Source organism: Molossus molossus, unplaced genomic scaffold (assembly GCF_014108415.1).
Source record: "Molossus molossus isolate mMolMol1 unplaced genomic scaffold, mMolMol1.p scaffold_m16_p_16, whole genome shotgun sequence".
Classification (NCBI taxonomy): Eukaryota; Metazoa; Chordata; class Mammalia; order Chiroptera; family Molossidae; genus Molossus; species Molossus molossus.
In genome coordinates, this window is record NW_023425351.1 from 43,050,147 (window position 1) to 43,062,869 (window position 12,723).

The 12,723-nt window shown below is 37.3% G+C and overlaps 1 protein-coding gene across 3 annotated transcripts in view; it reads left to right on the forward strand.

The window, feature by feature from the left end:
- Positions 1-12,723, forward strand: part of VPS13B (vacuolar protein sorting 13 homolog B) — an 867,799-nt gene that overhangs the window by 525,442 nt on the left and 329,634 nt on the right. For 2 of the 3 annotated variants that reach the window (XR_004959842.1, XM_036263824.1), the window contains one exon: positions 332-535. Coding sequence is in view for 1 of the 3 variants with exons in the window: in XM_036263824.1 (XP_036119717.1) it covers positions 332-535 (204 nt within the window). In the remaining 2 variants the exon portion in view is untranslated. Of the gene's footprint in view, positions 1-331; positions 536-12,723 lie in introns of those variants that run through there. The other variant, XR_004959841.1, reaches the window with a different exon arrangement.

The following is a 12,723-nucleotide window of genomic DNA, read 5'->3' on the forward strand; positions in this document are numbered from 1 at the left end:
GCTAAGTCAACCTCTGAATTATTTTCTCTGTAGTAAAAATGGAGATAGAACCTCAGCATGTCAGGGATTGAAGTGATGTATGTGAAATTACTTAGAAAAAAGTAGAGTTAGGAATAACATAAATCATTATAAGGTAGATTACTATAAGTGATAAGTTTTGGATACATTTTCAAATCATAATATGGGATCACTTCCTATTACCTACCTCATAGATTTGTGTATTCATCAGTAATCCAAAGGGGAAAAAATGATGACACTATGTTAGAGAACAAAATAAACACAGAAGATTGATATTACCCGTTTACATTTTTTTTTTCCACTGCCTTTACAGAAGAGCCTTGAATTTAGGAATTCTTCGTGACCCTGGATCAGAAATTGAAGATCGACAATACCAAATAGACCTGCAGTCTATCAATATTGGTACTGCGCAGTGGGATCAACTAAAACCGGAGAAGGAAAGCGCCACAGGAGGGGTGCTAACAGAGAGTGAAAGAAATTCTCAAAATCCAGCCCTGGAATGGAATATGGCCAGCAGGTAGGAAATGATTGAGAAACTTTCTGCACCTTCTAATATTTCATTGACAGAAGACCCATTAGTGATATAAATGCCCAGCCTAAGTGTTTTGGTATTGCTTCTGCATTTCATGACAAACATAAAATATATTTTGTAATTAAATCTCATGATTTTACTTGGAAACTTCTTAGTCTTACTAATTATACCGTAATTATTGCAAATTTAACATTGTGTCAGCATTTTCTTAAACCTTGCTATTTGAGGAAAGGTTCCACTTCAGGCTAAGGATATAGTCATAGTTTCCCTTGAAATCCATTGTATTCAAGGTCAGATTTTTTTTTAAAGCCTTTACTTTCTGATTATAATAATAAGAAGAGAAGTGCTAGCTAGCTTAGGCAGCATACATAGTAATAAGGGGATAAAAGCAACAAAGGCTCTGGTTGGTTTTTTAGAGTTTAGCTAAAGGCAGCTATGTTCACAGAAAAAATTTTAAAAGGAATTAGTCCTAGATGTAAGCTGTACGATTTGTAGAGAACTACTGCCATCTTACCCCAGCTATTTATGGTTCTCATCAGAAGGATTGAATTGTTTGCTAGAAGGAAGATACTGGTCATTAAAGATACTTTTTTCTTTCTTCTTTTTTCTTTTCAAATCTTTATTGTTGGATGTAAAATGTATTACATATGTTCCACATTTTCCCCCCATTGACCCCCTCCTCCCCACTCCCGCCCCCCTCCCACCTTTTCCCACACTATTGTCTGTGTCCGGTTACACATATAAGTTCTTTGGTTTATTTCTTCCCACCCCCCCCCCAACCCCTTTCCCTTTGAGGTTTGTCAGTCTAGCAATGAATTTGTACTTCTTAATCCCTTCACCTTTTTCACCCATTCCCCCAAACCCCCTCCCAAATGGCAACCAACAAAATGTTCTCTGTATCTATGAGAATGTTTCTGTTCTACCTGTTCATTTTGTTTGTAGATTCCATTGTTGATAGATATGTATTCATTGCCACTTTGTTTGTTCATATATTTTATCTTTTTCTTCAAAAAGACCCTTCATCATTTCATATAATAACGGTTTGGTGGTAATAAATTCCTTTAACTTTTTCTTGTCTGGGAAAGTTTTTATATGTCCATCGATTCTAAATGACAGCTTTGTAGGAGAGAGTAATCTTGGTTATAGGTTCTTGGTTTTCATCACTCTGAATATTTCTTGCCACTCCCTTCTGGCCTGCAAAGTTTTTTTTGAGAAATCAGCTGACAGCCGAATGGGAACTCCCTTGTAGGTAACTAACTAGCTGCCTTTCTCTTGCTGCTTTTAAGATTCTCTCTTTGTCTTGAACCTTTTGCATTTTGATGATGATGTGTCTTGGTGTGGGCCTCTTGGGGTTCATCTTGTTTGGGACTCTCTGTGCTTCCTGGACTTGTATGTCTGTTTCCTTCACCAAGTTAGGAAAGTTTTCTGCCATTATTGTTTAAACAGGTTTTCGATTTCTTGTTCTCTCTCTTCTCCTTCCAGCACCCCCAAGATGCGAATGTTGGCACGCTTGAAGTTGTCCCATAGGCTCCTTACACTATCCTCATTTTTTTGGATTCTTTTTTCTTTTTGCTGTTCTGATTGGGGATTTTTTGCTTCCTTATATTCCAAATTGATGGTTTGCTCCTTGGATTTACATGCTCTATTATTGAAGCTGTGTAAATTATTCTTTATTTCAGTTAATGCCTCCTTCAATTCTGTGTATCCATGATTTCTAACTGGTCCTTTTTTATGCTCTTGAGGCCCTCCGTAAGTTCACTGAGGTTCTCACTAAGTTCATTGAGCATCCTTATAAGCAGTATTTTGAACTCAGTATCTGTTAGGTTGCTTATCTCCCTTTCGCTTAGTTCTTTTATTGGGGTTTTGTTCTGTTCTTTCATTTGGGACCTGTTTCTTTGTCTCCTCATTTTGGCAGCCTCCCTGTGTTTGTTTCAGTGTATTACTTAATGAGAGGTATGGGGCTCGCTGAGACCCAATGCTGCTTGTTTGAAAGAATTTAGGAAAAACCTGAAGCAGGATCCAAGACTGGCCAATCCATGGTTAAGCAAGTGGCAACAGCTTGGGTGGGCTTGAAAGTTGGGTGGGGCGGGGCGGGGCCTCAGGGAGTCAGCAGGGTGGGGCTACCAGTGTGAGCCAGGTGGGGCGGGGTCGGGCCTCAGGGAGTCAGCAGGGCGGGGCTACCAGTGTGAGCCAGGTTGCTGGAGTCCCAGGTATGGTGACTGTCTGCTGCCCGAGGGAAGGGCTCACCAAAGGAACAAAGGCCTCTTACAGCACGTTTGTCCCCGAGAAAGCCCCCTCTCCAGCCCTCGCTCCAGTGCCAAACCGCTCAGTTCTTCCCTGTATGTCTCTGGCGCCCCTCGAGCTGCCTCCCCTCCGAGCTTAGAGGGAGAGAGTCCAATAAGTCCGTGCGCGGGACCTTTAGGGAGCTGCCTGGGGCTCCAGCCGCTTCAGCTTCCCTGAGCCTCAGTTCCCGCTGGTTTTTCCAGCCAGAAGTTATGGGGATTCTCTTCCTGGCACTGGAACCCTGAGCGGGGCACCTGGTGTGGGACGGGGACCCCTCAGTCCTCAGGAAGGACCTTCCCAGTAGCGGGAGCCTCCTGATTTTTATCCGCCACACGTGGGTTTGGGACCAGCTCGTTGCGCCTTCGCCGCAGCCCCTGCCCCTCGCGCTGCTGCCCCTCCTACCAGTCTGGATGTGGCTGCTGCTTTAATTCCGTAGTTGTAGGACTTCCATTCAGCTTGATTTCAGGTGGTTTTGAATGATGGTTGTTCTGTAGTTGTAACTTTGATGTGGTTGTGGGAGGACGCGATACCGCGTTTACCTACGCCACCATCTTGACTGGAAGTTAAAGATACTTTTATATTGTAAAAAGTATACATTCTATGTTGTAAACAGATTTTATATTTAAGAAAGTTTTATTTTTCACTTTTTAAAAACATTTATAAGATTCAGTAACATCTGTTGCAGATAACTTTTCATGTTGGTTTGTTGATTGGATTTCTTGAAGACATTGTGTGCAGACTTTGTTGTATGCTTTTAGCAATGCTGATTGCTTTGGGTTTCTGCCCCTTTAACACCAAAACTATATTTATTTATGTCTTAGTATTAATAATAGTAATAACATTAATGATAGATTATATAATGCTTATCACTTTACCTAATATCACAATAATGACAGAGGGAAGAACTATTTTTCCTAATTATGAAAAAACTAGGCCTAGGCAGGATTCCAAATACTATTTGGTCATAAACCAAATACTATGTGGTAGTCTGTACTGCTTTATATAAGGTTCTTTTTAAGATACCTACATTCTTTTCTAACAACATTGTGTTCTATTCATAATGAGCTTCTTTTAGCTTGCTTAAAATAGGATCATCACTTGCTACTAGGCTTTTATATGTGATTTTCTCTTTGCCTGGAACTCTCTTAACCCACTCTTTCCATTTTTCTCATCAAGTCTCAGAGTAGACATCATGTTTTCTAGGAAGTCTTCCCTGAGTCCCCACAAGAGAAGGTTAGGTTCCCTTATGTGTGCTCTTATATCATTTAGCATATTTAATTCAATTATATATACTTTATCTAGGTCCCAAGGACAGAGATCGTTACCTTTCTTTCCATTGATTTATTCTGAACACTACGTGCTTTCATGATATAAAATGAATAATTATAGCCCTTCATTGACAAGTAATTGAATGTGCCCCTAAGGAGGGGTATGAATTTGTGTGAAAAATCTTCCAGTAAAGACCAAGGTGCACTTCAGGAGAAGGATGCAATTATTGAGCGATCAGCAGGCAGCAGTCCTGAGAGCTGGGGGTAATATGTGTTTTGGTCCTGAAGGGAGTAACTTGGTGCATACCACACATCCAGTACACCAGTCCTGATCTCTGAACATCACATGGTATCAGTCAGGATCATGTTCCTTCACCCCTCCACTTCACTCAGTTTTCAGTTTAGATAGTACCAGCTTAAAAAACTTACACATCATCATTTCTTAAAAACCACAGATTCTATTATCAACGAAGAAGATGGCCTAATTTTCCCAGGAAACTTTATGACCAGCTTTAACTTTATGATATAGCTTTAACTCAGCTATCTCTCTCTTATTCTCTCCTCAATTCATTTAATAAACAGTTTGTGTATGTGTGTATGTTTTAACAATTGGTTGAGTTGAAATTCACATAACATAAAATTAACCATTTAAAGTGAACAATTCAGTGGCATTTTATACATTCACAGTATTTTTTAACCACCACCTCTATCTATAAACTGCAAACTCTCTCTAGTTGCTAATATTTTCTTAACCCCAATCTAAAATACCTTATTCATAAGTAGTTTCTCTGAATATTTTTCACTCTTCATGGCCCCTGGCAGCCACCAATCTGCCATGGATTTATCTATTCTCTATATTTCACATAAAGGAATTCATATGACCTTTTGTGTCTGACTTGTTCACTTAATGTTATGTTTTGAAGGTTTATCCACATTGTAGCATGTGTCAATACTTCATTATTTTTTCATCACTGGATAATATTCCACTGTATATAAGTACCATAGTTTTTTAATGCATTTATCTGTTGGACATTGGGCTATTTTCACCTTTTAGCTCTTGTGAATAATGTTGCTGTGGACATTTGTATACAAGTATCTGTTTGGGTACCTGATTTCAGGTATTTGGGATATATACCTAAGAATACAAGTTATATGGTAATTTTATTTTTAACTTTTTGAGGAGCTACCAAACTGTTTAAAACAAAAGGGCTGAACCATTTTGCATTCCCACCAGCAATGTTCAAGGGTTCTAATTTCTCACATTCTCACCAACACTTACTTTTTGTTTGTTTTTTTATTTTAGCCATCTTACTGGGTATGGTTTTGATTTGCATTTCCATAATGATTAATGATGTTGAGCAACTCTTCACATGCTTGTTGGCTATTTGTTTATCTTCTTTGGAAAAATGTTTATTCACGTCTTTTGCCCATTTTTTAATTTGATGTTAATTGACCCTCCTTTTTCTGTTGTTCATACTTTTAATGTTATATCTAAGAATCTGTTGCCAATTTCTCAAGATTGTGAAGATTTATATGCATATGATTTGTTCTAAGTTTTATTGGTTTAGCTCTTTTGGATAGGTTGTTGATCCATTTTGAGGTTAGTTTTTTTGTTTGTTTCTTTTTTTCTATGGTATGAGGTAAAAGACTAACTTTATTCTTTTGCATGTGGATATCCAGTTGTCCCAGTACCATTTGTTGAACAGACTGTTCTTTTCCCATTGAATGTTCTTGGCTCCGTTGTTAAAAATTAACAGACATTTGAACGTTCAGTATGTGCCATGGAATGTTGTTTACACTAGGGAAACAAATTGAAATAATTTCTAATATGTGCATTTCTCTTACAGAGCTCAGCATACAATAAAAAAGACAGACTAGTTAATTAACTATTAGAATGCAATGTAGAAAGTGCTATGATAGACATAATTGTAGATTACCTAGGATTACAGAAGAGCCACATCAAAATCAGGATAGGTACATTTTATGCACACAGTGCAACTGAAATCAAGGTTTGTCTGCTGCAACAAAAGCCAAACTCGTGAGACAGGTGCTGGTGAAAAAGGAAAGAGGTTTATTCAAGTGTTAGACACCTGAAAAAATGGGGGACTCTTGTCCAAAGCCCATCTCCATATCTCGGTACTGGCAGAGGTTTTTATAAGGAGGGAGAGGGAAAGCAGAGCAAGGAGATTAAGGGAAAAGTTCTCTAGAACAGATCATCACAGTCCACTGTGATAAGGACCTCGAAATTGGTAAAGTCCTGGTCTGTTATGCATCATCCTGGTTTTACGGTTGAAGGTCAGCAATTCTCCTAGAGCTGGGATGACTGAAGGTTGGGATCAGTGTCTTCTGAAGTTGGTTTCTAGGATTCTTATACAAACATGTTGTTTATTTACAAGCTACATATTACAGTCAGCATTTACAGAAACAATGTCAAAAAGAATGGTGGGGTAGGTTATAATTCCCCACAATAGGACATCTCAGGCGAATAGGTGTGACAAACACACAAACAAAACAAATTATCTAAAAGTGACATAGGTACAAAGTAGACAATTTAAAGAAAGAAATGAATAATTAACTCTACAGGTAGTTTTTCAGGGAAGATTTCACAGAGTACACAGCTTCTGAATTTTTCCCACAGATTATAAGTTGCAGGAGAGGGGTGGAAGGATTTTGAACTAAGGAAACAGTGGTTCAGAAAGCTAGGAGTATGCCCCTGGCCAGTTTGGCTCAGTGGTCACAGGTTCGATCCCTGGACCTGTGTCTCGGTCATGCAGGAGGCAACCAATTGATGTGTCTCTTACACATTGATATTTCTCTCTCTCTCTCTCTCGCTCTAGCTCTGGCTCTCCCCCCACCTCCCTTCCTTACCTCCATCCCTTCTACTCCATCTAAAAATCATGAAAAAATATCCTTGGATGAGGATTAACAACAACAGCAACAACAAAAAACTAGGAGTATGGCCCTGGGCTGTGTGGCTCACTTGGTTGGCCATCATCCCATGCACATCCTGGGCACATGACCAGGTTGTAGACCTGATCCCTGGTACGGGGCAGGCCGAAGGCAGTCGATTGCTGTTCTACTCTCACAATAATGTTTCTCTTTCTCTCTTCCTCTCCCTTTCTCTCTCTCACAAAAATCAATAAAAATATATTTTTTAAACTGCAACAATCATGAAATCAATATCTTTTTTTAAAAAAAAAAAGCTAGGAGAATGAAAATGTGACATGTTTTATTCACTTCTGAATACCCAGACATAATATCATGCTTGGCATATAATAGCTGCTTAATAAGGACTTGAGTGAATTAATGAAACATTGAATGTTTAGATGATGATAAATCAAATGACTGAATGAATGTTTCTGAGGAAGTAATTCTGATGAATGTGTCTTCAAATGAGACAAGAAATTTTAGATCTAATATAACTTAGTTCTGTTGATTAATCTTGACAGAAATATAAACAGAACCTTAATATAATTATATTTTGTTTTTCAATAGGTATTAAAGGTAAAATTCAAAAGGTAAAATTTACCCAGTGAAGACTGATTTGTTCCCTCCCCAGACCAATATTCAGTGTCAGCCTTTATCACAGCTTTTTTTTATTCCTCACCCAAGGTTATTTTTCCATTTATTATCAGATAGAGTGGGAGGAAGGGAGAGGCAGAGAGAAACATTGATGTGATAGAGCCACATCGACTGGTTGCCTTCTGCACAACCCGACCAGGGCCAGGGACGAACCACAACTGAAGTACATGCCCTTGACTGGAATCAAACCTGCAACTCTTTGGTCCATGGGCCGAGCTCTAACTGCTGAGCTAAACTGGCCAGGGCTATCACAGTTGTTATTTATTCTTCCTGAGTACATTACTCACATTTTTGCTTTAATCATAATATATTTATATGTGTATATTGGGGAGAGGGGAGCAGGGAAGATAAACATAAAGAACAATCAGCCCTGGCCGGTTTGGCTCAGCGGTTAGAGTGCCAGCCTGCGGTCCGGAGAGACCCGGGTTCGGTTCCCGCTAAGGGCACGTACCTCGGTTGCAGTTTGTCCCCGGCCCTGGTTGGGTTGTGTGGGTGGCAACCACTCGATGTGTCCCTTTCACGTTGATGTTTCTCTCTCTCTCCCCCTCCCACTATATCTGAACAAAAAATGGAAAAATGTCCTCGTGTGAGGATAAAAAGTTAAAAAAAAAAAAAAAGAATTATCAAATTCTAAAATGTGTAGATCTGCTTCCAAAATCTTAATTTTTCAGCTGAGGGAATTTCATCACGGTTCAATCAGGTCAGTGGAACCACTGTAAGTATTTTAGCATAAAGATTTCTTTTAGAAACAAGACCTTATCCAATTGCAAGAAGCTGAGAAGTAAGGGTCTAGAGGAGATGGCTGATCACAGAAATGTCACACTACCCAACCCTCTCCATCATGTGACCTGGGTAAAAAATTTGTAGCTCCCTCGGGAATCTGAGAAGCCAGGCATGACCAGCTGCTGTAGAGACCTCAGGAGGCTGGTAGAGAAATCCATAGGAGGCTCTTGCCCCTGTGTTTGGGGGTGAGCCTGCAGTTGCTGTTGGTTAACAGGGCCAATGATTAGGAAAAATAGCTTATCGCAAAGGCTGAAAGAGTGAGGACAAGCTGGAATCTGTCAGCACCTCTGCATTGGCATTTCATTGCATTTAAAACAGCATGACTTTGAGGATATATTGGCTACTATTTCCTTTACACCTTCCAAATCTCATACAAATTACTATCCAAACTCCAAACCATTCTTATTAGCAAGTTGTTATGGAATAAAACCACTATAAGAAGCTAAATGAGGAGGTTTTGTGGCTTGTACAATGGCACTTAAAATAGAACTAAGTGTAGAACCCTGGTTTGCTTCTTAGTAAAAATCAACTACTTCTACTCGATGTTCTGACCCATTACACTAATGCTAAGGTTCATTGTTAATCACTTTTTTTCTCTTAGCAACCATTTTTACTACATCTGGGCTTATTTTATAATCTGAGGAAATGAAGTGTTGAGAACTAAAACAACCTGTACTGATGTCTGCCATATGCAGGTTATACACTGAAATCGCTATTGCTGTTTCACATGGTGATTAGTGTGTTCGTGTATGGCATTGGGGTGGAAAGTTTATTTTTTAATTGTATGAAAATGCCAATTAGCCTGAATTCCCCAGGTTAATTTTAATATAATTTTCTTGTTTATATTATTTAAAGATATAATTTGAATAGACTCAAAACCATACTTAAAAAAGAAATCATTTTGTTTTTATCACAATATTTCTATTTGTCCTAATCACACTACCTGTGTTTGATTTCCTTGGGTAATTTTTCTTTCAGACTTCATTGTCAGAGAAATGGTTACAGCATATTCATTTGTTTAAATATTTTGATACACATGTATCAAATGACATAAACAACTCTGTAGGCCTTTCCCCCTCCCACATAGGATATTTTTAAGTCATTGTTACTATGTTTGTTTAGCAAGCTGAATTTGAATTTGACACATTCCTAAAATCAATCAGTTTGATGCTTCACAGGATTGATAACGTTGACTTTGTGTTGATATTAAAGTCCTTGAAGCATATACTATTGGCCTTAATTCTGAGAGATTGTGACTATTTCATCTGTCTTTTGATCTCTTATTTTTATTTTTTGAAGTAAAGCTTAACCCAAATGTTCACAGGTGCCCTTGCCTATTTTGATTTGTAATTAATCAGTCATGAGCTCTTACCAGAATTGTACCTAATATCATTAACAGGAATCTGGAACACAAGCATTTTCTTTGTTCTTACTCTTCAACAATTACCCTTTTTTCTTTTCTTTTTTTTTCTTTTTAAATTTTATTTATTGATTTGAGGAAGAGAGAGGAAACAGGGAGAGAGGAAGAGAAAGAAAAAAAACATCGATTTGTTGTTCCACTGATTTATGCATTCATCGGTTGATCTCTAATGTGCCCTGACTGGAAATGGAGTCCACAACCTTGGTGTAGCTGGACGAGGCTCTAACCAACCAACTACCCAGCCAGGGCCAATACCATCACTTTTGTCTTATAAATTTGTGAGGATGTCAAGCTAATGCCTAAGCAGAATTATACAATTAGTCTAATTCCCATACATCATAGATTAATTACCTACTTGGATTGTATGATTTATTTTATTAATTAATTTTTGCTATTGAAGGTACTATTTTTTATTAAAGTATAGTTGGCATATATTATGAGTTTCAAGTGAACAACATATGACTCAACATTTATATATTTTATATGATTACCACATTAAGTCTATAATAGTGTGATAACTTAGCAATGTAACAGATGGCTACTTGAATTGTATGATTTTATAATAATTCCCTTAAACTTAATCATGACTTTACATGAGTGAATGTGATTTCTCTTCCTGGGAACTGGATGTGAAAGGGAAAGGGATGCTGAGGCAGGAAGGATCAGTCAGTTGTTCCTTCTCAGCAGCAAGCAATTATTTTCTTCCTTATGTTAGTGTCTGAGGGTCCTTGGCGACCTGAAAAGGTGATGTAGAGATTAAAAAAAAAAAAAAAGACAAAGATCTGTCTTGTTCTGTTTTATGTTTCTCTATATCTTAGCATAGTTACTGATAGAAAATACTCAAAAAATCAGAAAATATTTAAATTAAATATCATCATAGTAGTATATAGGAGTTTTAAAACTTTCTATATCATCAGTTACTTTGTAGTCTTCTTACAGTTTCTAACATTGTAATTATTTTATACACACATTTATATGACCTGATTGATTCAAACCCAACTGACCAAAGCCTTAGATAGCCAGATTTTCCTTCTTTAACATTTTATCTTTAAGAGAAGGAACCAAACAAAATTATATCAAAATTTACTTTAAAGTATATGTATAACGCATAACTTTTATACATTATTCTGTATAATTTTTATTACTCTACCTGGTACAACAATACATGTTAAAAAGCTTTAAAAATGAAGTAAGTCTTGTGACCATGAGTTCCTTGGTGAATTCCTGTTTATATCCTCAGCGCACAATATCTAATGTCCTTTTCTCTGAGAAACTTTCAGCAATCCTTCCTCTATAAAGTTTATTTTGAAGTTTTTCCTTGGGAAAAAAAGGGGGTATCGAGTAAAATTAGATGCAGGAGTTCCAGACTATAGCTTTAAGCAACTGGAAATTATAACCAGAGCTGTTATTCATTGACCATCTCAGTAGCATTGAGTTAAGTGGGTGTTTCAATATAGACACACTCATAAGACTTTCTTTAAGGGTTTAATAAATGTAGCACTTGTGATCTCCATCACAAATATGTTAACCGTAGTTTTGGTTTGTAATTTGGTTTGTTTTGCAGAGGGAAAGTTTTTGTTTGGGCCTTTAAAAAACAAACAAACAAACAAACAAAACAGTGAGACTAAAACAATCTTTGTATTGCACATAGACTATTTGGCATTGTTCTGTGTGCACATAGACTATTTGGTATTTTTTATTCTGTATTTTTGGTGGAATATTTTGGAAACCTTACAATCATTCTTCCTAGTCTTTTATATTATGTGAGTTTTGAAGTGTTCTTCTTAAACTGCTTTAATATTACCCACAAAATCATACCAAAATGTATGGAAGGTGGGCAGAAGAACCTTAGCATAAATATGCTGAGCCCAAGAAAAATGACCACAGGCTTCCTAAACATGTATTTTCATGAGTGTATGTGGCATATCATTATACCTTCTTGCTTAGTAACAATTTCAGAGAACCATACTTTTCCTCATTTGCAATCTGCTTCTCCCAGAGCTCAACAGAGTAGCTTTTGTTAACACATATGATTACTTTCCTGTTATTTGATTAGCACTTTATGATTGTCAGTGTTTTTTTTTTTTTAATCCTCAGGGTTTTATAAGTTTCTCTGTGCTTAACCCTCTATGTTAGATGATAGTACAAATCACTGTACTATTTCTTGGTTTCTATGGACAGTGTGTGTGTGTGTGTATTTTTTAAGTTTTTAAAGACAGAATTTATTTCTATTTAAAAATGCTCAAGAGACTTTTAAAAGGCCCAAAGGCACCCAGGTTTAATATAAGATCATTCTGAGGTGGTGTCCATCAGTATCTTCATTACTGAGGCATCGACTTGATTCTTGTTAATGAAACACCCTGTTAATTGTAGTTGGGTTGTGATGATTTCCCATGACACCTGGTATCTTTCATAAATGGCCATCAGCTCATGAAAGATGAAAAATGTAATGCCAGAAATAATCACAGAATGTCTGCAGATTCTACTGGGATATCCTTTCTGCATTATTCTTTGTAACCAGTTCCAATGATTATCAATTTGAGTACCAGAGATCATGATGTGTGTCACCTGCAAAAGTGGTATTAAATGCAGCTCTTTTAGAATGGAAGGCAGCAAACACTCTTCAAGATGAAATACCCTGTAGAGATACATAAAATCATTGTCATATTAGAATATATCAGAGAAATATTTCTTTCACATCTCCATAACCCCATATACCTTAGCATGCTATAGATAATCTCTTTTCTTCGGTTTACTTTAATATATTTTATTTGGCATAGGTGATTAGCTGTTTCAGCAAGATGGGTCTAACCGTGAATTTTACTATATTTATCTGA